The 25955-nt window shown below is 36.2% G+C and overlaps 1 protein-coding gene across 4 annotated transcripts in view; it reads left to right on the plus strand.

Moving 5' to 3' along the window:
- Positions 1 to 25955, plus strand: part of SMC5 (structural maintenance of chromosomes 5) — a 135617-nt gene that overhangs the window by 52248 nt on the left and 57414 nt on the right. For all 4 annotated transcript variants that reach the window (XR_013170486.1, XM_077148414.1, XM_077148411.1 and 1 more), the window contains exons 8-9: positions 2527 to 2598; positions 23025 to 23280. Coding sequence is in view for 3 of the 4 variants with exons in the window: in XM_077148414.1 (XP_077004529.1) it covers positions 2527 to 2598; positions 23025 to 23280 (328 nt within the window). In the remaining variant the exon portion in view is untranslated. The remainder of the gene's footprint in view (positions 1 to 2526; positions 2599 to 23024; positions 23281 to 25955) is intronic.

Consider the following 25955-nt stretch of genomic DNA (forward strand, 5'->3'; position numbering starts at 1 on the left):
CAAACCAGGAAATCATTTCAAATTGTTTGTGCTAGGTATTCCTGATATTAACCACTCTACTTGAAGTTGGGTCTTTGATCATAATGGGAGGATTTCAGCCTCGCATTGCTATTGGAAAAATTGTGTAGAAAATAATTTTCACTATTCAAGGTCATACTGTAGAAAGTATATATTTTTTCAGTGTATTTTTTATATAATATTTTATCTCAAGATTTATCTATGGAGGAGAAACAACTAAACTTTATTCAGTATACAAATTTTGATTAATGTAAGTTTTAACTTTTGTACCAGATAATTACTTAGTATGCATGATAGCAATGCTTTACTGAGTGAGAAAGGCCATATCTAGGAATATGATATCTATAATAGGAAAGGATTCAGTCGTTACGGTAGTACCATGCAAGAAAAAAAATTTTTATTAGATATTAATTCTACCAAAGTGTAAAGTGAGTAAAAATTATTATACTTAAGTCTAGATGAATAAACGGTAATTAAGAACAGGAAATAGTTTAGGACTTGATTGAATCTAATTTTTAAAGATCTTTGATATTGATCATCTCAAATTTTACAGCAGGTAGAGACTGTAAATATTCTCTAGACAGATCCATCTTTTATTTTTGAGGTTTTAGATTTACTCAAGGTTGTAAAGCTAATAGTTGGAAATTATTAATACCTTAATATTTGTTGGTTGTAGTTAAGGAATGGGTTTGTAATTGCTTTTTTTTTCTTTCTTGAATTTTCTGTACTGTTGCTAAATTACTGTTATAGTGGGAAAATGTATACAATAATTTTTTTAACTTATTATAATGTTATGCAATAAATATTAAACATCATTATTTCTCTTACTTAAAGAATCATCTTTAAAGCTCATATTTGCTTGTCTGTTCCTAATAAAAGACTGTCTGTTAAAGTATTCTCAAACATCTGTAAGCTTTAGCTATTTATGTGAAAATCTACATAGCCTAAGATATTTTAGAATTATTTTTCTGAAGAAGTGATTTTGTGATAGTACATTATTATCAGTCTGTATTTGTAAAACAAAAAGTTTTACATTTATAATTGTGTGACAAGGAACGAAATGATTTAAATTGGTTGACTGTTCATACTATTCTTTTTCCTCTTCTGTTCTAGCAGAAAACCTTTTCCAACACTTGTAATTTTTATTTTCAACATTCTAGTCAGGTGATATAGTGTCGTAGAAAGGGCATATAGAACTCTGGATAACAGAGCTCTATATTTTAAATCCCTACTCTGCCATTTACCAAATGCCTGACCTTGAGCAAGTTACTTAACTCCACTGAGCGTGACTGTTCTCATTAGTAAAGTGAGGCTAGTGATTGTTACCTTATGTGATACAGTACATGTCATTTAGCCCATGTATACACTTAGCTTAGTGTTTAGCTTATGATCTCTTAGTAAATATTAGTTTCCCTCTTCAGAGGGAGACTCCTGTCTACCTCTCCTACTGCCTCGGCCCTTGGTGTTGTGAGTCCCCGAGACCACTTCTAGGCTCAGTGATTTGCTAGGAGGACTCACGGGACTCAGCATATAATTGTACTGACAGCCGAGATTTACTATATCAAAAGACTCAAAGCAAAATCAGTAAAGGGGAAAAGCTAGATGGAATGAAACATGGAGAAAATCAAGCTTTCAAGAGTCCTCTTCCAGGGAAGATAAAAAGAACATGCTGAATTCCTCCATATTCGTGTTATAAAGTATTATCTACCAGAGAAGCTCATTAAAAACTCAATATCCAAGGTTTTTATAAGGGCTGGTCATGTCAGTATTCTCTACTTAGCACATACTAAAATCCCAGACACCAGTTGTTCAGCATAACCCATATTATTTGTACAGATAATATAGATACAGTTAGCCACCCTCTTATTAGTTAGGGAATGGTGGGAATACTCCTGAAATCCAGGTTCCCAGAAAATAGCCAGCAGTCCTTTCTAAGAAAAGATTTTCAGACCTGCAGTGTTAACTCTTTTCTCTACTTTATTTGGCGTAAACATTTTGTGCATTTATAATATGTAATATGTGCCAATGACAATTTAATATGTTTTATGTGTTAATGAAAATATCAGAGGTAGTATATTTGGTATAATGGAAAGAACTCTGCATTGGAAATAAGACCTTTAAGGTATTACCAATTTTTTTTAGCTATATACAGGTTACTTGGCCTCTCTCAACCTGTTTTCTTCATGTGTACAAAGACAGGAATATAGCTGGTGCATTTTAAAGGCTTGTTTTGAGGATCAGATGAAATTTCATGTGAAAGTAAATTTAAAAACATAAACATATAAGCATGTTATTGTAATTCCTTCTAATATTGATAGAAATAACTTACAGATTTGCAAATAATTTTGGTATTTTGGTGGGAGTTATGAATTTGGTTTGAAAGAAACCATGGAAAAACATTGCTATGGGTAAACTCTTATAATAGCTTAATATTTGGATAGTAGGGCAACATAATGGGCATGCTTAAGTTTTTATCTAAATTTTCTCCTCTCTGATTCACTCTTACAGGCAACAGATATTAAGGAGACATCTCAAAAATGCAAACAAAAGCAAGATGTTTTAGAAAGGAAAGATAAGCACGTAAGATTTCATATTGAGATTTTGATTATGTGAATTGCCCTCAATTTTGTTTTCAGGTCTGGATTGTTCTTGTTTGGGAATTGTCCAAGATCCTCCTCACTCTATTTTTTGCTTAATATGTGAGGGAAACTAAAATTTGGAAGTGCAGTAGCTCCATAGAAGACAATTGGGAAGGATCTGCAAAACTACTTAGAGATATGCACGTTGATCTTTTTAGCTGAATAGTTATAGTTTGCTGAGGGAATGTTAAATTGTAACATTCAATTTAATTTTCTTAAGTGCCAAAAAATTAAATTCTAAGGGATTTATTCTGTCTTCTGTACAGAAATAGACCTTTCATTACAAAAAGTCAGTGATGCCATTTATCTAGAAAATATGTGTGTACATTTATGCATGATTAGAAGTAAAGAGACAAAGTAGATTGAACTATGGAATTTCTCATCTTGATTACATTTTTATTGTTGAATTTTAATCTGTTCTAATCTATTCTTGGTTTATAGTGATAATTTCTAGAAATGAAGACAGTTAAATTATAAAACTTCAGCTTATTTCTGACAGGTTGTTGCTAAGGAAACTCCTTTTATTTACATTTCAGTTTATACTTTACCTAGTGAATTTTAAAACACAAGGGGGAGGGGAAGAGACAATTTATTTTCTCCTTTCAAAAAGAAGAAAATCTAGGAAAACATTTATTTGGAGAAAGATAGTGAAGGAGATTTCATGATGGAACTTGTCTTGATGTTTTTCTTCCTCTGATATTTCCTCAGCTTTATAATTTCTTTCTTTCTTTTTTTTTTTTGCATGAGCAGGCACTGGGAATTGAACCCGAGTCTCCAGCATGGCAGGCGAGAACTCTGCCTGCTGAGCCACCGTGGCCCACCCCTTAACTTCCTCTTGCTTTAGTCTCTACTGTTGTTTTATACACAGTTCTTGACATTCAAACAAAAATATAAGACATAGCAAAAAAAAAAAAAATCCCGAAAAACAAAAATGACCCACAGTGAAGAAGTCAAGCAGACAACCAAACCATACTCAGAGATGGTTGTTATTAAGCTTTCTGTGTGTCAAGCATAAGATAACCTACTTTATAGATGAAATATAATTTAATCCTATTAGCTCTATTATTATATTAGCATTATTTATACTATATCTATTATACATATGTGGAAACTGACGTAAAGGTATTTAGAAATATTCCCAATCCACAGAACTACTGTATGTTAGAACCAGGTTTTGGGTACAGGTTAGTCTGATTTCAGAGTCCAAATCATAACCTCTATGCTATGCAGACTTCCACATATTGCAGTTCAAGAGGGAATCATTGAACACTGAAATTACCCTACTAATTCTTTCTCCATGTACCTGTAGGAAGAACTACAAAGTTTTTTTTTTTTTCAAAGAATTAAATTAAGAGATGAATGTTATGAAACAATTCTCTGTGTGCTATTCCATCTGCTGCTGTGTAAGATCTCAAATTTTATTGCTTGAATATTTGCTTAATGTTAGGAGAGTATGTTTCCATGAACTGTCTTATTGAACAAAACTGTTTTAAATATTTGGATACTTTAACATAGAGTCTTGATAGTTCTATGAGGAGGAATCTTTTATAAGAGAATCTGCTAGATTCCTGGGAGCATTGCTTTTAAGTAACAGGCCTTCATATTCTAAGGTAGCAACCAGAGGAAGAATCGTTAATAGGTTAACAGGATGTTTGTCAGCTAGGTAGATCTTTCTATGTGCACTAGATCTCCTATGTGCATAGGCTGTTTCTCATGAATCTCGGAATAGGTGTATATAAAGAGAAAAACATCAATAAGGTAAAATAAGGTAAAATAAACTGTAGACGAAGGTACATGCAAAAAAGACCAAACCTTCTAGTCAAAATATAAGGTCTAAACCTTTTAGAGGCAGAGAGATAACCAAAGGAGCTGAGGAGTTCAGGTCATTTGTACTTAGTTGTATGGAAGACCTTGGAGAATGGTTTCATATGGTATTGGATATCCTCCAAGAGCTAGGTCATGAACAGAAGATCTGAGATGGAACCATAGAGATTCGGTTATACAGCACACATTTACTGAGATGCAGGGCACACAGGTACATATCATACATAGATAATATGTTTATCCCTTTTGTATATATAATTAAGGAAAAAAGTACAAGAAATATGGCCAGCTGATTCCTCAGCCCCTCTTAGTCCTAGCTTATCAAACTCTTAGGCAACTAAATCCAAGGTGATCATGCATTCAAGATGGTATAATTGTTATATTTATGAGAACTGAGAAATTATAGGAAGAGAAGATATGAGATGGATGTGATTTGTATTGTCTTAATTTCCTATGACTCCTGTAACAAAATATCACAAATTGGATGGCTTAAAATAACAGGAAGTTAGTATCTCAGTTTCAGAGGCTAGAAATCCAAAATCAAGACATTAGCAGGGCTATGTTCCTAGTGTCAACTAACTCCAGGGAAGAATTTGTTCTTATCTTCTGGCATTGGCTGGCAATCCTTGACGTTCCTTGGCTTATAACAGTAAAACTCCATTCTCTGTTTCCATCTCCGCATGGCCTTCTTTCTTGTCTCCATCTTCACATGATGTTCTCTTCTTTGTGTCTATTTGTGGGTCTGTATCCAAATTTCCTCACCTTCTGAGGACAGCGGTTATATTGGATTAAGGGCACATCCTACTCCAGGATGAATTGATTTTATTTTAACTATTCCATTCACAGTGACCCTGTTTGTAAATAAGATATTCACAAGTACCAGGGGTTAATATTTCAATATTTTCAGCACATAACACACTGTTCATTTCCTACAAAATAGCCATTAACTACTTTCTACCTTGCCTAGGGCTTCCTGTTCACAATCCCAGGAAAGTGACCATGATTGTTTTAAGCCAGTCATGAAAATTTAGTCCTGTGCTGTCCACAGCGGTGACCACTAGCCATAGGTAGCATTGAAACACTGGAAATGTTGACTTGTCTAACTTAAGATATACTTTAAAAGTAAATTCACATAAGCTATTGAAGATTTCATACAAAACAAGAGTAAAAATTTTGTTTTTTTGTGATAAATATTGAAATAATATTTTGGATATATTGGATTAAATAAAATATTTAATCTTACTGGTTTCTTTCTACCTTTTTAATGTGGCTTTTAGAAAATTGAAGATTGCATATGTGGCTTGCTTTATTTATTTTTTTTTTTAATAATTTTTTATTAATTAAAAAGAAATTACAAGAAAGAAACACAAACATCCATAATATATGCTCATTCCGTTCTACATATATAATCAGTAATTCACAATATCATCACATAGTTGCATATTCATCATCATGATAATTTCTGAGAACATTTGCATCAATTCAGAAAAAGAAATAAAAAGGCAACAGAAAAATAAAACAAAAACAGAAAAAGAAAAAAAATTTTTACATACCATATTCCTTATCCCTCCCTTTCATTGATCGCTAGTATTTCAAACTGAATTTATTTTAACATTTTTTCCTCTATTATTTATTTTTTTTTCTTTTTTTTTCCGAATCTACTATGTGCTTTTATTTTTTTATCCAATTTTTTTAATTTTTTTTTAATTAATCAAAAAAAAGAAAAGAAATTAACACAACATTTAGAAATCATTCCATTCTACACATGCACTCAATAATTCTTAGTATCATCACATAGATGTATGATCATCATTTCTTAGTACATTTGCATCGATTTAGGAAAAGAACTAGCAAAACAGCAGAAAAAGATATAGAATGTTAATATAGAGAAGAGAATTAAAATAATAATACTAATAAAATATATATATATATAAAAAGGAAAAAGAAAAAACAAAAACAGAAGATACAAACAAACAAACAAACAAACAAAAAACCATATTTCAGGTGCAGCTTCATTCAGTGTTCCAACATAGTTACATTACACTTAGGTATTATTGTGCTGTCCATTTTTGAGTTTTTGTATCTAGTCCTGTTGCACAGTCTGTATCCCTTCAGCTCCAATTACCCATTATCTTACCCTGTTTCTAACTCCTGCTGGTCTCTGTTACCAATAATATATTCCAAGCTGATTCTCGAATGTCGGTTCACATCAGTGGGACCATACAGTATTTGTCCTTTAGTTTTTGGCTAGACTCACTCAGCATAATGTTCTCTAGGTCCATCCATGTTATTACACGCTTCATAAGTTTAGTCTGTCTTAAAGCTGCATAATATTCCATCGTAGGTATACGCCACAGTTTGTTTAGCCACTCGTCTGTTGATGGACACTTTGGCTGTTTCCATCTCTTTGCAATTGTAGATAATGCTGCTATAAACACTGGTGTGCAAATGTCCGTCTGTGTCTTTGCCCTTAAGTCCTTTGAGTAGATACCTAGTAGTGGTATTGCTGGGTCGTAATCCATTCTGCCATTCTATGTCTTTTGATTGGGAAATTCAGTCCATTACCTTTTAGTGTTATTACTGTTTGGATAATATTTTCCTCTACCATTTTGGCTTTTGTATTATATATATCATATCTGATTTTCCTTCTTTCTACACTTTACTCCATACCTCTCTCTTCCGTCTTTTCGTATCTGACTCTAGTGCTCCCTTTAGTATTTCTTGCAGAGCTGGTCTCTTGGTCACAAATTCTCTCAGTGACTTTTTGTCTATAAATGTTTTAATTTCTCCTTTATTTTTTATTTTTTTTTTTTTTTATTTTTTTTTTTTTATTTTTTTTTTTTTTAAAGAGAGAGGGAGGAAGGGAAGGAAAGACAGAGAGAAGGAAGGAAGGATGGAAGGAAGGGAAACATCTTTAAACATTTTCTTGTTTTATTATATTTTGTTTGTTTGTTTGTTTTTTACATGGGCTGGGGCCGGGAATCGAACCGGGGTCCTCCGGCATGGCAGGCAAGCACTCTTGCCCGCTGAGCCACCGCGGCCCGCCCTCTCCTTTATTTTTGAAGGACAATTTTGCTGGATATAGAAGCCTTGGTTGGAAGTTTTTCTCTTTTAGTAATTTAAATATATCATCCCACTGTCTTCTAGCTTCCATGGTTTCTGCTGAGAAATCTACACATAGTCTTATTGGGTTTCCCTTGTATGTGACGGATTGTTTTTCTCTTGCTGCTTTCAAGATCCTCTCTTTCACTTTGACCTCTGACATTCTAACTAGTAAGTGTCTTGGAGAATGCCTATTTGGGTCTATTCTCTTTGGGGTGCACTGCACTTCTTGGATCTGTAAATTTAGGTCTTTCATAAGAGTTGGGAAATTTTCAGTGATAATTTCTTCCATTAGTTTTTCTCCTCCTTTTCCCTTCTCTTCTCCTTCTGGGACACCCACAACACGTATATTTATGCGCTTCATATTGTCATTCAGTTCCCTGATCCCCTGCTCAAGTTTTTCCATTCTTTTCCCTATAGTTTCTGTTTCTTTTTGGAATTCAGATGTTCCATCCTCCAGTTCACTAATTGTAGCTTCTGTCTCTTTAGATCTACCATTGTAGGTATCCATTGTTTTTTCCATTTTTTCTTCTTTGTCCTTCACTCCCATAAGTTCTGTGATTTGTTTTTTCAGATTTTCTATTTCTTCTTTTTGTTCAGCCCATGTCTTCTTCATGTCCTCCCTCAATTTATTGATTTGGTTTTTGAAGAGTTTTTCCATTTCTGTTCGTATATTCAGCATTAGTTGTCTCAGCTCCTGTATCTCATTTGAACTATTGGTTTGTTCCTTTGACTGGGCCATATCTTTAATTTTCCGAGTGTCATCCATTATTTTCTGCTGGTGTCTGGGCATTTGATCAGATTTCCCTGGGTGTGGGACCTGGCTCTCATTTTTAATTGAACTTTCCAGCGCTAATTCATCTTAATTTCTCAGTCTCGGGTAGGGCTTGACCGTCACTGCTTTATATTTTTATAAGATAGGTGTGCTGATGGTGAATTCTTTCAGTTTTTGTATATCTGAAAAAGTTGTTATCTTGTCTTTTTTTTGAGGTGAAATTCAGATAACATAAAGTAAACCTTCTAAAAAAAGTCGACCATTTAATAAATGAACAGGTCAGTGGTGTTTAGTATATTCACAGTGTTATGCAACCACCACTTCCAAAAACGTTTTCATTACCCCAAAAGGAAACCCTGGACCAGTTGAGCAGTTACTCCCCATTCTTTACTTCCCCTGCCCCCTGGCAACCATCAATCTGCTTTCTGTCTCTGGATTTACTATTCTGAACATTTCATATAAATGGAATCAGGCAGTATATGGCTTTTGTGTCTGGTTCATTCACTTGACATAATATTTTTGAGGTTTATCTATGTTTTGGAGTGTATCGCTACTTCATTCCTTTTTAAGACTAATATTCTATTGTATTTATCACAGTTTGTTTATCCATTCTTCCATTGGAGGACATTTGGACTATTTCCACCTTTTGGCTGTTGGGAGTATTGATGTCTTCGAATATAGGCATGTATTTGTTTGAGTACATAGGGAGGGAATGGAAATGTTAGGTCCCATGGTAATTCTGTACATATATGACGTTTTGAGGGAACCGCGAACTGTTTTCCACAATGGCTTCATCATTTTACATTTTCATCAGCAATTACCAGGGTTCTAATTTCTCTACATACTTGTCAACAGGTATTTTCTCGTTTTATTATTATTATTATTATTGCCATCCAGTGAGTGTAAAGTAATACCTCATTGTGGTTTTGACTTGCATTTTCATATATTCTGGATATTAGACCCTTAACCACATACGTGATTTGCATGTATTTTCTCCTATTCACTTTCTTTTTTTTTTTTTAATTTTTTATTAATTAAAAAAAATTACAAGAAACACAAACATTCCCAACACATACACTCAGCAATTCACAATATCATCACAGAGTTGCATATTCATCATCATGATCATTTCCCAGAACATTAGCATCAATTCAGAAAAAGAAATAAAAAGACAACAGAAAAAAAAAATTTTACAGGCCATACCCCTTACTAATCCCTTTCATTGATCACTAACATTTCAAACTAAATCTATTTTAACATTTGTTCCCCCTATTATTTATTTTTATTCCATATGTTCCTCTCCTCTGTTGACAAGGTAGAAAAAAGCATCAGACACAAGGTTTTCACAATCACACAGTCACATTGTGAAAGCTGTATCATTATATAATCATCATCAAGAAACATGGCTACTGGAACACAGCTCTCCATTTTCAGGCAATTCCTCCAGCCTTTCCATTACATCTTGGATAACAAGATGATATCTACTTAATGCATAAGAATAACCTCCAGGATAACCTCTCCACTCTGTTTGGAATCTCTCAGCCATTGACACTGTCTCATTTCAGTCTTGCCCCTTTTGGTCGAGAAGGTTTTCTCAATCCCTTGATGCTGGGTCTCAGCTCATTCTAGAGTTTTTCTCAATCCCTTGATGCTGAATCTCAGCTCATTCTGGGATTTCTGTCCCATGCTGCCAGGAAGATCCACACCCCTGGTATTCATTTCCCACGTAGACCGGGGGAGGGTGGTGAGTCTGCTTGCTGTGTTGGCTGGAGAGAGAGGCCACATCTGAGCAACAAAAGAGGTTCTCTTGGGGGTGACTCTTAGGCTTAATTTTAAGTAGGCTTGACCTATCCCACGTGGGGTTAAGTTTCATATGAACAAACCCCAAGACTGGGGGCTCAGCCTATAGCTTTGATTTCCACACTGCTTATGAGAATATCAAAAATTCAACTTGGGGAAGTTGAGTTTTCCCCCGTTCTCACCATTACCCAAAGGGGACTTTGCAAATACTTTTCCACTCACTGATCAAATCTCTCTGGGATTCATCAGGACATGACCTGGACAAACCAACATAATCTCATGTCCTATACGAAGTTCCATTTACTTAAGGTGTTCAGTCAACTATCTACATAAGTTATATTAGGAGATGCGCTAGTCAAAGTATAGATTTGTACCAAATAAATATTTTTTGCTTTAGTCTCACACATTAGTTGAAATTTTAAAATATTAAGTACCATCTAGTTTCATCACACTGCAGTAATGACATTCTTTTGTTCTTCTTCATGCAAACACATTTTTTAAATTTGTACATTTAGTCACTATGATTATACACTCTAGGCATTCCTAGATTACACCATCTCAATCTTTATCGCCTATCTTTCTTTGTGATTTCATTTATTCCCCAGCCCTGCTCCCTCTATCATTCTCATATGCAGCTTCATTCAGTGTTTTAACATAATTGTATTACATAATATTGTGCTGTCCATTTCTGAGTTTTTATATTCAGTCCTGTTGCACAATCTGTATCCCTTCAGCTCCAATTACCCAATATCTTACCCTATTTCTATCTCCTGATGGTTTCTGTTATCAAGGAAATATTCCAAGTTTATTCACTAATGTTACTTCATATCAGTGAGACCATACAGTATTTGTCCTTTTGTTTCTGGGTAATCACACTCAGCATAATGTCCTTAAGGTCATTTCATGTTGTTACATACTTCATAACTTTATTCTGTCTTACAGCTGCATAATATTCCATCTTATGTAAATGTCACTGTTTGTTTAGCCAACTGTCTGTTGATGGACTTTTAGCTGTTTCCATCTCTTGGTAATTGTTAATAATGCTGCTATAAACATTGGTGTGTAAATGTCCATTTGTGTCGGCCTCGTGTCCTTTCAGTAGAGACACCATATAGATGGGTCCTGTTTTTTAATCCATTCTGCCAGACTATGTCTTTTTATTGGAGAGTTTAATCCATTAACATTCAGTGTTATTACTTCATGGGTAGTACTTTCTTCTACTATTTTGCCTTCTGGATTTTATATGTCATATCTAATTTTCCTTCTTTTTACCTTTACTCATAGTCTTCCTTTCTACATTCTTCTCCACACCTCTCTCTTCTGTCTTCGTATCTGTCTCTAGTGTTCCCTTTAGTATTTCTTGCAGAGCCGGTCTCTTGGTCACAAATTCTCTCAGTGATTTTTTGTCTGAAAATGTTTTAATTTCTCCCTCATTTTTGAAGGACAATTTTGCTGGATATATAATTCTTGATTGGCAGTTTTTCTCTTTTAATAATTTAAATATATTATCCCACTGTCTTCTCACCTCCATGATTTCTGCTGAGAGATCTGCATAGTCTTATTGGGCTTCCCTTGTATGTGATGGATTGCTTTTCTCTTGCTGCTTTCAAGATCCTCTCTTTCTCTTTGACCTCTGACATTCTGAATATTAAATGTCTTGGAGTATGTCTATTTGGATCTATTCTCTTTGGGGTACGCTGCACTTTTTGGATCTGTAATTTTAAGTCTTTCATAAGAGTTGGGAAATTTTCAGTGATAATTTCCTCCATTAGTTTTTCTCCTCCTTTTCCCTACTCTTCTCCTTCTGGGACACCCACAACACGTATATTCATGCGCTTCATACTGTCTTTCAATTCCCTGAGTCCCTGCTCATATTTTTCCATTTTTTTCCCTATAGTTTCTGTTTCTTGTCGGATTTCAGATGTTCCGTCCTCCAGTTTGGAAATCCTATGTTCTGTCTCTCAAAATCTACCATTGTAGGTTTCCATTGTTTTTTTCATCTCTTCTACTGTGTCTTTCATTCCCATAAGTTCTGTGATTTGTTTTTTCAGACTTTCAGTTTCTTCTTTTTGTTCTTTCCTTGTCTTCTTTATATCCTCCCTCAGTTCATTGATTTGGTTTTTGATGAGGTTTTCCATGTCTGTTCATACATTCTGAATTAATTGTTTCAGCTCCTGTATGTCCTTTGAATTGTTGGTTTGTTCCTTTGACTGGGCCATATCTTCAATTTTCCTAGTGTGATTTGTTATTTTTTGCTGGCGTCTAGGCGTTTAAATACCTTAATTAGTTTATTCTGGAGATTGCTTTCACTTCTTTTATCTAGGGTTTTCTTGCTGGATGAATTTGTTGTCTATCTGTTCTTTGACATTCTGTTCAGCTTTATCTGGACCTCTAGCTTAAGTTTTGTTTAACAGAGGAGAATTTTTCAGTTCTTGTTTTCTTGTTTCTTGCCCTGCTTGTGTGGTGCCTCCACCGCCGCCCCCCCTCCCCCCCCCCACTTAGGAGGGTCTACTTAGATATTATTGACCCCAGCCAGATTTTCCCAGACCAAACTGGCCTCCTGTCAGGAGAAAAGAGTGACCTGTGTCGGTTTTCCCTGAGGGTGAGACCCAGCAGGTTGAAAGACTTTCCTGTGAAGTCTCTGGACTCTGTTTTTCTTTTCCTGCCCAGCACGTGGCACTTGTCTGACTGCAGGTCCCACCAGCAGAAGATGATGCGGCACCCCCAACCCTGGCAGACTCTCCCTGCTGAGTGCACGGCGGAGACAGAGGACAGGCTGTAAGCTGGCTCCAGTGGCCTCAAACTACCAAGCCCTGTTGTCTGAACCCCTTGATGGAGGGATTCCACCTGGGTTGGGCCTCACCCCTCCCCTGGGGAAGGCACAGGCTCCAGATAAGCCCCCAAAAGAGCTCACTTCTGCCTATGCCTGGGGCAGTTGCAGCCTGAAAAGTCCTGCCACTGTGTCCAGAGGCTGTCAAGCCTTTGTAGATACACAGCCACAAAAACCTCTGTTTCCTTCTTTTCCCCCCCCCCCCTTTTTCTGTCAGTCCTGCCCCCTTGGCGCCGGGGCAAAAATGAGCAACCTCTGCTTTGATCAGGTTCACCTAAGCTGGGGGCCTACTTTTAGTAGTCAGAATTTGTTAATTAGTTCCGCAATTAGGGTTTGATTGTGCCCAGTCCCTGCTGCTGGTAAAGTCCTTTCCTTTCCCCTTTGGGAACCGGCCTGTGGCGGTGGGGGGGGGCACCCGCCACCACAGCTTTGGGAACTCACTGTTCTAGGGGGTGCTTGCAGCCGGTCCAGCTGGTCCAGACTGGGTTACGCTCTGTGTCCGGTCACTGAGGTGGCCCCAAGAGGTGTTCTGTACTGTGTCTGGTTATTTAGTAGTTGTTCTGGAGGACAAACTAAAATGCGCACGTTGTTAAGCCGCCATCTTGACCCGGAAGTCGTCCCCTATTTACTTTCTTGATAATGTACTTTGATGTGCAAGTTTTTAACTTGATGGAGTCCAATTTATTTTTTCCTTTTGTTGCTTTTGTTCTTGGTGCCATATATAAGAATGCATTACCAAATCTCAGATCATGGAGATTTGGCTTCTATGTTTTCTTCTAAGAATTTTATGGTTTTAATTCTCATATTTAGGTCTCTAACCTATTTTGAGTTAATTTTTATATATGGTTTGAGATAGGGGCCCAACTCTCTGCATGTGGATATCCAGTTTTCTCATACCATTTGTTGAAAAAACTTGTTTTCGTATTGAATGTTCTTGGCACTGTTGTTGAAATCAGTAGGCCACAGAGATAAGGGTTTATTTCTGGACTCTCAATTCTTTCCATTGGTCTAAATGCTTATCCTTATAGCAATACCATGCTGTTTTGACTACTGTAGCTTTGTAATAAGTTTTGATATAAGGATATGTGAGACCTCCAATTTTGTTCCTTTGTTTCAAGATTGTCTTGACTATCTGGGGCTCCTTGCAATTCTGTATGAATTTGAGGATCACCTTTTTCATATCTGTGAGAAAGGACATTAGAATGTTGATAGAGATTGTGTATCTGTAGATCACTTTAGGTAATACTGGCATCTTAACAATATTAAGTCTTCTAATCCGTGAATATGGAATGTCTTTCCAGTTATTTAGGTCTTTGATTTCTTTCAGTAGTTTTTCAGTTTTCAGTATATAAGACTTTCACCTTCTTGATTAAATGTATTCCTTTTGTGTATGATTGTAAATAGAATTGTTTTCTTTATTTCCATTTTGGAGTTTTCATTGCTGGTATATAAGGGAACGCTTTTTTGTATGTTGATCATGTACTGTGTACCTTTTAAAAATGTTTATTAGCTGTAGTAGTACTTTGTGGATTCTTTAGGGTTTTCTATATATAATCAAGTCATCTGCAAATAGAGTTTTTATTTCCTTTCCAATATGGATACTTATTTATTTATTTATTTATTTATTTATTTTTTGCCCGTACTGCTCTGGCTAGAATTTCTATTCACTGTTAATAGCCATGATGAAAGTGTTTTCCCTGATCTTAGGGAGAAAGCTTTCAATATTTCATGATTATGATTTTAGCTGTGTTTTTCATAAATGCCCTTTATCATGTTGAAGAAATTCCTTTCTATCTCTAATTTTCTGAGTTTTTTTATCATGAAAGTGTTGGATTTTGCCATATACTTTTTCTTAATCGAAAGATGTGTTGGTTTTTTTTAATTTTTGTTCTTTTTTTGCATGAGCAGGCACCAGAAATCGAACCCAGGTCTCTGACATGGCAGGCAAGAATTCTGCCACTGAGCTACCATTGCACCGCCCAGTTGCGATGATCTTGTGCTGTTTTTTATTCCTTCTTTCTGTTAATGTAGTATATTATATTGATTGATTATTGACTTATATAGTTTTAAAATGTGGATTACCATCTGTTTTCAATGCCCTACAATATTGACATTCCTTTGTTCTTCCTCATACAAAAACATTTTTTAATTTGTACATTTAGTCAGTATCATTGTACGCATATACCATCTCAGTCTTTATTATCTGTCTTTCCTTTTGGTTTTATTTGTACCCCCAACCTTCCTCCCTCTATCATTCTCACATTCGACCTTGTTTGGTCTACTAACAGTATTGTGCTACAATTAGGAAGTATTTCACTATCCATTTCTGAATTTTTACAATCAGTCCATGAACACGGTATGCCCTTCCATTTATTTAGGTCTTCTGTGATTTCTTTTAGCAATATCTTGTAGGTTTCTTTGTATAGGTCTTTTTTATCGTTAGTTAAATTTATTCCCAAATATTTTATTCTTTTGGTTGCAATTGTTAATGGAATTGTTTTCTTGATTTCCCCCTCAGGTTGCTCATTACTAGTGTGTAGAAACACTAGATTTTTTGAGCGTTGATCTTGTAACCTTCCACTTCGCTGTACTTATTTATTAGCTCTAGTAGTTTTGCTGTTTTTTGGGGGGGTTATCGACATACAGTATCATATCATCTGCAAACAGTGAGAGTTTTGCTTCTTCCTTTCCAATTTTGATGCCTTGTATTTCTTTTTCTTGCCAAATTATTCTGACAAGAACTTCCAACACAATGTTGAATAATAGTGGTGATAGTGGACACTCTAGTCTTGTTCCTGATCTTAGGGGGAGCATTTTCAGTTTTTCCCCATTGCGGATGATGTTAACTGTGGGTTTTTCATATATTCCTTTAATCATGTTGAGAAAGTTCCCTTCTATGTCTATCCTTTTGAAGTGTTTTCAACCAGAAAGGATGTTGAATTTTGTCAAATGCCTTTTCTGCATCAGTTGAGATGACCATGTGGGTTTTTGCTTTGGTTTGTTGATAAGGCATATTACATTAATTGATTTTCTTATGTTGAACTATCCTTGTAAACCTGGGATGAATCCTACTTGGTCATGGTGTATAATTATTTTAGTGTGCTGCTGAATTCAATTTGCAAGAATTTTGTTGAGGATATTTGTATCTATAGTCATCAGAGAGATTGGTCTGTAATTTTCTTTACTTGTAGTATCTTTGTCTGGCTTTGGTATGAAGGTGATGAATGAATGAATGAGTTAGCCTTCCCCTCCTCTTCAGTTTTATGAAGAGTTTGAGCAGGATTGGTACTAATTCTCTTGAATGTTTGGTAGAATTCACATGTGAAGCCATCTGGTCCTGAACTTTTCTTTTTTGAAAGCTTCTTAATTTCTAATTCAGTTTTTTTTACTTGTGATTGGTTTGTTGAGGCCCTCTATTTCTTCTCGAGTCAGTGTGTGTTCATGCCTTTCTAGGAAGTTGTCCATTTGTGGTAGTTAGATTCAGGTGTCACCTTGGCTAGGTGAAGGTGCTTAGTTCTATTGCTGTGGACATGAGCCAATGGCATATGAACCTCATCTGTTGTTGATTACATCTGCAGTGAATGATGTTTGATTTAATTGGCTGGTACTTAAATCAGAGACTCAGTATAGCACAGCCCAAGGAGCTCAGCATACTTTCATCTTAGCACTCGCAGCTCAGCCCAGGCCTTTGGAGATGCAGAAAGACATCACCCCAGGGAAAGTTGTTGGAACCTAGAGACCTGGAGAGAAGACCAGCAGAGATTGCCTTGTGCCTTCCCATGTAAGAAAGACCCTCAGTTGAAAGTTAGCTGCCTTTCCTCTAAAGAACTACATATTAACTAAATAAATCTCCTTTTATTGAAAGCCAATCCCTCTCTGGTGTGTTGCATTCCAGCAGCTAGCAAACTAGAACACCATTTCATCTATGTTGTCTAGTTTATTAGCATAAAGTTGTTCATAGCATCCTCTCATTACCTCCTTTATTTCTGTAGGGTCACTGATTATGTCTCCTCTTCCTTTCTGAATTTATTTATTTGCATCCTCTCTCTTTTTTTGTCTCTTGCTAAGGGACCATCAATCTTAATGATTTTCTCATAGAACCAACTTCTGGTTTTGTTGATTTTCTCAATTGTTTTCTTGTTCTGTTTCGTTTATTTCTGCTCTAATCTTCGCTATTTCTTTCCTTTTGCTTGCTTTGGGGTTTGCTGTTCTTTGTCTAGTTCTTCCAAGTGAACAATCAATTCCTAGATTTTTGCTCTTCTTTTTTGATATAGGCATTTAGGGCAGTAAATTTCCTTCTTAGCACTGCTTTTGCTCCATTCAGTAAATTTTTATATGTTGCATTTTCATTTGTCTCAAGATATTTACTTATTTCTCTCTCTTTTTTTTTTTTACATGGGCAGACACCGGGAATTGAACCCAGGTCCTCTGGCATGGCAGGCAAGCAAGCATTCTTGCCTGCTGAGCCACCGTGGCCCGCCCTTTACTTATTTCTCTTGTAATTTCTTCCTTGACCCACTGGTTGTGTAAGAGTGTGTTGTTGAGCTTCCATATGTTTGTGAATTTTCTGGCCCTCTACCTATTACTGATTTCCAAACTTCATTCCTTTATGATCTGAGAAAGTGTTTTGTATGATTTCAATCTTTTTAAATTTATTAGACTTGCTTTGTGACCCAGCATATGGTCTATCCTTGAGAATGATCCATGAGCACTTAAGAAAAAGGTGTGTCCTGCTGTTGTGGCGTGTAATGTTCTATAAATGTCTGTTAAGTCTAGTCTATTCATTGTATTATTCAAATTCTCTGTTTCTTTATTGATCCTCTGTTTAGATGTTCTGTCCATTGATGAGAGTGGGGTTTTGAAGTCTCCAACTATTATGGTAGATGAGTCTGTTTCTCTTTTCTATGTTTTCAATGTTTTCCTCATGTAATTTGGAGCACTGTAGCTTGGTACATAAATATTTATACTTGTTATGTCTTGTTGAATTGTTCCTTTTATTAATACATAGTATCCTTCTTTGTCCCTTTTGATTGTTTTACATTTGATGTCTAAGTTGTTGGAAATTAGTATAGCTACTCTTGCTCTTTTCTGGTTATTGTTTGCATAAAATATCTTTTCCTAGTTTTTCACTTTCAACCTATGTTTATCCTTGGGTCTAAATTGCATTTCCTGTAGACAGCATATAGATGAGTCCTGTTTTTTAATCCATTCTGCCAGTCCGTGTCTTTTGATTGGGGAGTTTAATCCATTAAAATTTAGTGTCATTATTGTAAGGGCAGTACTTTCTTCTACCATTTTGTCTTTTGAATTTTACATGTCATATCTAATTTTTCTTCTTTTTACCTTTACTGATAGTCTTCATTTCTGTACTCTTCTCCAAGCCTCTGTCTCCTGTCTTTTCCTTTGTGTCTCTAGTCTCCTTCTGGTATTTCATGCAGAGCCAGTCTTTCGGTCAGAAATTCTCTCAGTGATTTTTTTGTCTGAAAATGTTTTAATTTCCCCCTCATTTTTGAAAGACAATTTTGCTGGATATAGAATTCTTGGTTGGCAATTTTTCTCTTTTAATATCCTAAATATGTCATACCACTGCCTTCTCGCCTCCATTGTTTCTGCTGAGAAATCTACACATAGTCTTATTGGGCTTCCCTTGTATGTGATGGATTGCTTTTCTCTTGCTGTTTTCAAAATTCTCCTTCTCTTTCACATCTGACATTCTGATTAGTAAGTGTCTTAGAGTACGTCTACTTTGATGTATTCTATTTGGGGTATGCTGTACTTCTTGAATCTGTAATTTTAAGTCTTCTTAAGAGTTGGGAAATTTTCAGTGATAATTTCTTCCATTAGTTTTTCTCCTCCTTTTCCCTTCTCTTCTCCTTCGAGGACACCCACAACATGTGTATTCGTGCACTCATGTTGTCATTCAAGTCCCTGCTCGTATTTTTCCATTCTTTTCCCTATATTTTCTTTTGCTCCTCGGATTTCAGATGTCCCATCCTCCAGTTGACTAATCCTATCTTCTGCCTCTTGAAATCTGAAATTGTAGGTTTCCATTGTTGTTGTTTTTTTTTTATCTCTTCTACTGTGCTTTTCATTCCCATAAGTTCCGTGATTTGTTTTTTCAGACTTTAAATTTCTTCTTTTTGTTTGTTCTTTGCCTTCTTTATATCCTTCAGTTCATTGATTTGATATTTAATAAGGTTTTCCATGTCTCTTTAATCATTCTTAATTATTTGTTTCAACTCCTGTATCTCGTTTGATTTTTTGGTTTGTTCCTTTGGGCCATATCTTAAATTTTTGTAGTATGATTCATTGTTTTTTGCTGGTGTCTAGACATTTAATTTCCTTAATTAGTTTATTCTGGAAATTGTTTTCACTTTTTTACCTAGGATTTTTCTTGCTGGATGACTTTGTTGTCTATCTGTTCTTTGATATTTACTTCAGCTTATTCTAGACCTCTAGCCTAGATTTTGTTTAACAGAGCAGAATTTTTCAGTTTTGGTTTTCTTGTTTCTTGCGCTACCTGTGTGGTGCCTTTTTTTTAATCTTTGGAAGGTCTACTTAGTTATTATTGACCCCAGTCAGGTTTTCCCAGACTTAACTGGCCTCTTCTCAGGAGGAAAGAGTCACCTGTGTTAGTTTTCCCTGATGGTGAGACCCAGCAGGCTGAAAGATTTTACTAGGAAGCCTGTAGAGTCTGTGTTTTTCCTATCCTGCTCAGTATTTGGCTTTGTCTGCCTATAAGTCCCACCAGCATAAAGTGATGCAGTACCTTTAACTTCAGCAGGCTCTCCTTGTTGGGGGTGTGGTTTAGACAGAGGAGAGGTTATAGTTGGACTTTGATGCTTCAATTTTCCAGACCCTGGGTTCTGAATTCACTGAGGGAAGGATTCCGCCTTAGCTGGGCCCCACCCCTCTCCTGGGGAAGGCACCGCCTCCAGGGAATTACTTCCTTTCACCTAACCAGTCTCTTTGTCTCTCAGGTAAGCTTGATTCTGCCCTTCCCTGGGGCTGTTGGAGCCTGAGATGCCTTGCAGTTGTTTGTAAAGAGTAATCAAGCCATAGGAACACAGCCACAAAAAGAAAAAAAAGAAAAAAAATATCTTTTTCTTTGAAGGACTCACATATTTCAGGTTTGCCAATCTAGACCTTAAGTTGGTATGTTGCTCTGTGTATCTCCCAGTCCTGTCAGAATTTGTTAATTAATTCCATGGTTGGAGTTTGGTTGAGCTCATCCCCTTGCTGTTAGTAAAGTCTCTTTCCTTTTCCCTCTGGAAACTAGCCTGTGGGGATGGGGTGCTGGCCTCCACGGCTTGGCAGACTCATGGTTCTGGATGGGATTGCAGCCGGTCCGACTTGTCCAGACTGATGTACGCTGTGTGTCTGGTCACTGATGTGGTCCCAGCAGTTGCTCTGTATTGTTCCTGGCTATTTACTAGCTGCTCTGCCGAACAAACTAAATTTCACACCTCATAAGCTGCCATGTTGGACTCTGAATTCAATTTCTTAATAGTATAAGACTGTTCAGATTATTTCATATTGGGCAAGTTGTGGTAGTTTATGTTCTTTGAGAAATTGATCTGTTTCATCTGTTATCAAATTAATGTGTGCAGATTTATTTGTAGCTCTCTTTTATTATCCTTTTGATATCTGTAGAATCTATTGTATTACCTTTGTTTCATTCCTGGTATTGTTAATTTGTTCTCTTTTTTAGGGGTTGGGAGTAGAGTTCTGATTTGCTAGAGGTTTCTTTATTTTATTGGTATATACAAGAAGCAGCTGTTTGTTTCATTGATTTTCTATGTTTTTCAGTTTTCAGTATCATTCATTTCTATTTTTATCTATTGGTTTCCTTCCTTCTGCTTGCTCTTGGTTTATTTTGCTCTTTTTTAGTTTATTGAGGTAGCAGCTAAGATTATTGGTTTGAGACTTCTTCTTCTTTGTAATGTATGCATTAGTGCTATAAATATTCCTCTCAGTACTGCTTTAGCTGTGTCCTACATATTTTGGTATGTTGTATTTTTCGTTTTTATTGAGCTTAATGTATTTTTGTTTTGTTTTGTTTACGTGGAGACCACAATTTATTTATCCATTTACTTGTTGATGGACATTTAGGCTCTTTGTAGTATGGCACTGTTACTGATAAAGCTGCCATGAATCTTCTTTTACAGATTTTTATATGGACATATCCTTTCATTTCTCCTGGGTAAATTCCTAGGAATCTAATATTGTAGGTGTTCATTTTACTTTTTTAGGAAATTGCCAAATTGTCTTCCAAAATGATAGTTAGTAATTTATTCTAATTGGAATTTATAAAAATTGATTTGTGGTTGTTTGGAAATTTTTAGAAAATGCTCCTTAACCATAAATAATTTGAGAAAGAAAGATTGCTCTGGTTTAATCATGGGGCGGGTTAGATTTAGTTAGCTACAGGGTCTCTTATATTGTACGATGAGAAGTAGAGAGGGTACAGATATGTGTAGGATGATGGATTTGGAAGCAGGGAAAAGAGGTAATGCTCTGATTTTAACTATTTTGTTAATGAAGAATAGGCAAGGTCATTAGCTAGGGGGTGGAGGTGGTGACAATAAAGGATTGAAGAGGTAGGGAAAGGTGTGAATAAGATGTCTCAGAATGAGAGTGCACATTTATTAGAGAAGTATGATAGATTGTCTGATAGTTTGGAGCATCTATTTAAATTTCTTTTTACCATAAATTTAATTCTACACTTATCTCCTGCAACTTATCTGTTTATTCATTTGAGTGCCTTGGACTCACAGGCTTCCTGACTGAACACTGTGGCTTCTTATGTTTCCTTCTTTAGGCCCACTGAACTTTGTTAATTTTGAATCACAGATATGTATTTTAATTTTTTCAGATAATTTTTCTCTCATTTCTGTGTGTTGATACCTAGAGGAGATTCTGATGTATATTCAGTTCACTATCTTGACACTGCCAAAGCTGAAATTTTAGAAGGAAAAATTTGATAAAAGCCCAAATTTCTAACAGTAGAGAATGGGATAAAGTGTGGTATATACAACAGAATAATGTGCAAGTATTAAAAATTTAGTTTAGAAGTTCATGGAGTGGGTGGGGGTGGTTAATAAGAAACTCCTCACAATATATTTTTAGTGATGCCATTTAGAAAAACACATATTCTATAGGTACACAGATACAGGTAGGCATAAAAATGTAGAGTTTGTTTCAAGACATTAAGATCATAGGGGATTTTTATGTTCAAAATTTTTGTATTTCAACATTTTCTGTAATTAATGTTATCACTTAAAATGGGAGTTGAGGAAGTATATGTTACCTGGAAGGAAAGCAATCTAAATTATATGCTTTATTAAACTTTGTTTACTACAAAATTCCGTTTTTGTAGAAAAATTAATTGGATGTGTAATTTGTGTGTGTTCAAAAAATTTTATCTCTGTTTTGGTAGAATAAGTATCATTTTGATAAAAATTCCACTGACGCCAGGTGCCAACTTACTTGATCTGTTTTTTAAAATAATTTACCCTAAATATGAGTCAAGAAATCTAAACAAATTGATGGCTAAAATTTCAGAAAATTAATTTAAAATGTTGGAAGAAAATAATTTTGCTGAAAAAACTGGTTTATTTGTTTAAAATTAATAGAATGACTTAAGTAATCCCCATTTCTGTTATTTTATTACTTTTTTGAAAGTTTGGTATATATTATACCAAATGACTTTTTCTTTTTGTCTTATGGTGTCTAGAATCCACTTACTTTCTGTAAACATATAGAAATGTACTGTTTGGCTTTGTAAATATTTTGTTCATTTAACAAATATTTAATGAGAGGTAGACACTATTTTAAGCACTTTGCATGTTAGTGAGCAAACATTTGTTATTTGTTACAGGAGTAACATTCGAATGTTAGGAGGATACCTTTAGTGAAGAAAAATCTATGTTTTTAGGTTGTTGTTTGCATTTTAAAAAATACATTACTGTAAAAGCCTTATATACCATGAGAAAGTAACAGTCGCAAGTACTAACATATTTTATTGTTTTATTAGGTTGAGGAACTTCAGCAGGCTTTAACAGTAAAACAAAATGAAGAACATGACCGGCAGAGGAGAATAAGTAATACCCGCAAAATGATAGAAGATTTACAGAATGAACTGAAGACCACAGAAAACTGTGAGAATCTTCAGCCCCAGATCGATGCCATTACAAATGATCTGAGACAAGTTCAAGATGAAAAGGCATTGTGTGAAGGCGAGATCATTGATAAGCGACGAGAGCGGGATACTCTAGAGAAGGAGAAAAAGAGTACGTTTTATTGAACTTAGAATGAAGAGATATTTATAAAATTGAGACGTTATCTCTTTATGAACTTTCTTCTTCCGCAGTATAAGTTTGGCTCACTTTTTACAGCACTGTGCTTTAATTACCCTTATCTATCATATTCTGTGATTTGCCACTGTCTTCCCATTGTCTTAGATCATATTAAATACTGCAATTGATTTAATCTCTAAAATTACTTAATTTTATTTTTTACACACTCAGATAAAATCTCATCTTCCTTCTGCTTTTTTTCTCATAACCTATCCAATTTCATTTTTCCTTCTTTACTGACCATTTAGAAAGGTCTGTAGCGTTATTCAGATTGAAGAGATCTTATATTCTGTTCACTTGTTATATAAGATCAGTACAAAGAACCATTTTTATATGTTTATGAAAGGATCACATGTGTATGCTTAAAAAACAATGAACTAGCTATTCTGGAGGCTGCTCTTACGCAAGCTTCAGTTAGATAGTGTTAATTGCTATGGTTTACTAAACACCAATCAGCATCACTCCTGTTGACTCTTAAGAACACCTAGGCTTCTTCTGGGCCAAGATGGCTAGCTTAGCAATCTGTGCATTTTAGTTCCTCCTCCAGAACAACTACTAAATAACCAGAAACAGTACAGAACAGCTCCCGGGCCACATCAGTGACCGGACACACAGCGTACCCCAGTCTGGACCAGCTGCAAGCCCCCCCAGAACTGTGAGTTCCCCAAGCCGCGTTGGCTGATGCCCCTCCCCCACAGGCTGCTTCCCAGAGGGGAAAGGAAAGAGACTTGACCAGCAGCAGGGGCTGAGCCCAACGAAACGCCAGTTGTGGAATTAATTAACAAATTCTGACTACTGAGAATAGGCCCCCAGCTCAGGTGAACCTGGTCAAAGCAAAGGTCTCTCATTTTGCCCCGGTGCCAAGGGGGCAGGGCTGACAGAAAAAGAAGAAAAAAAAAAGAAGGAAACAGGTTTTTGTGGCTGTGTTTCTACAAAGGCTTCTCAGGCTGCAGCTGCCCCAGGCATAGGCAGAAACAAGCTCATTTGAGGGTTTGTCTGGAGCCTGTGCCTTCCCCAAGGGAGGGGTGAAGCCCAACTCAGGTGGAATCCCTCCCTCAAGGAATTCAGACACCAGGTCTTGGTAATTTGAAGCCATTAAAACCAGCCTACAACCTCTCCTTTGTCTCCACCACACCCCCAGCAGGGAGAGTCTACCAAAGGTAAAGGTGCCGCATCATCTTATATTGGTGGGAATGAAAGGCAAAGTAGAAGAGATGAAAAAAGCAATGGAAACCTACAGTGGTAGATTTCGAGAGACAGAACATAGGATTAGTGAACTGGAGAATGGAACATCTGAAATCGACAAGAAACAGAAACTATAGGGAAAAGCATGGAAAAATATGAGCAGGGTCTCAGGGAACTGAAAGACTATATGAAGTGCATGAATATATGTGTTGTGGGTGTCCCAGAAGGAGAAGAGAAGGGGAAAGGAGGAGAAAAACTAATGGAGGAAGTTATCACTGAAAATTTCCCAACTCTTATGAAAGACTTAAAATTACAGATCCAAGAAGTTCAGTGTACCCCAAAAAGAATAGATCTGAATAGACGTACTCCAAGGCATTTACTAAGCAGAATGTCAGAGGTCAAAGAGAAAGAGAGAATCTTGAAAGCAGCAAGAGAAAAGCAATCCATCACGTACAAGGGAAACCCAATAAGACTATGTGTAGATCTCTCAGCAGAAACCATGGAGGTGAGAAAACAGTGGGATGATATATTTAAATTACTAAAAGAAGAAAACTGCCAATCAAGAATTCTATATCCAGCAAAATTGTCCTTCAAAAATGAGGAAGAAATTAAAACATTTTCAGACAAAAAATCACTGAGAGAATTTGTGACCAAGAGACCGGCTCTGCAAGAAATACTGAAGGGAGCACAAGAGACAGATACGAAAAGAACACCTAGGGCTTGCACTGAGACTCTATAAAGGTTTCATGAACCAAATTTGCCTTCCTGGAACATATAATTCCCAGAGGGTTCCAAGATCAGATAAGTCCTGAAACTCAGAGAGACCGGCCTCTCCAGGATTACCAATTAATTACATTCCCTTGTCCTTTTGTGTGGATATCCCTTCTGTGTTAGTTTTGCAAGCTGCCGGAATGAGATATTCCAAAACTGGAACGACTTTTATGAAGGGGCGTTTAGTAAGTTATAAGTTTATAGTTCTAAGGAAGTGAAAGTGTCCAAACTAAGTTACCAAAAAGAGGTTACCTTCACTCAAGGAAGGCTCATTGGTCTGGATCACTTCTTGGCAGTTGGGTAGTCATGTTGCTGGCATCTGCTGGTCCCTTCCTCTTTTGGGCTCCATTGCCTTCAATCTCTGTCCATGTGGAGGTTCCTCACTTTGCTTCTCCTGTGCTGGCTTTCATCTTTTGGCTTCCCTTGGCTTTCTCCAGGTTCTGACTTGCTTAACATCTCATGGCAATGTCTGCTGGGCTTCAAGCATCTCCAGACATTTGTGTCTCTGTTCTCCCCATGTCTGTATCTGTGTCAGCTTGGCTGTGAAGTTTCTGTCAGCTCTGAAGTGTCTGCCATTTCTGGCTCCCTCTTCAAAATGTTTCCTCTTTTAAAGAATTCCAGAAAACTAATCAAGACTCACTGGGAATGGGTGG

This window comes from Tamandua tetradactyla, chromosome 2 (assembly GCF_023851605.1).
Source record: "Tamandua tetradactyla isolate mTamTet1 chromosome 2, mTamTet1.pri, whole genome shotgun sequence".
In the NCBI taxonomy this organism is placed as follows: domain Eukaryota; kingdom Metazoa; phylum Chordata; class Mammalia; order Pilosa; family Myrmecophagidae; genus Tamandua; species Tamandua tetradactyla.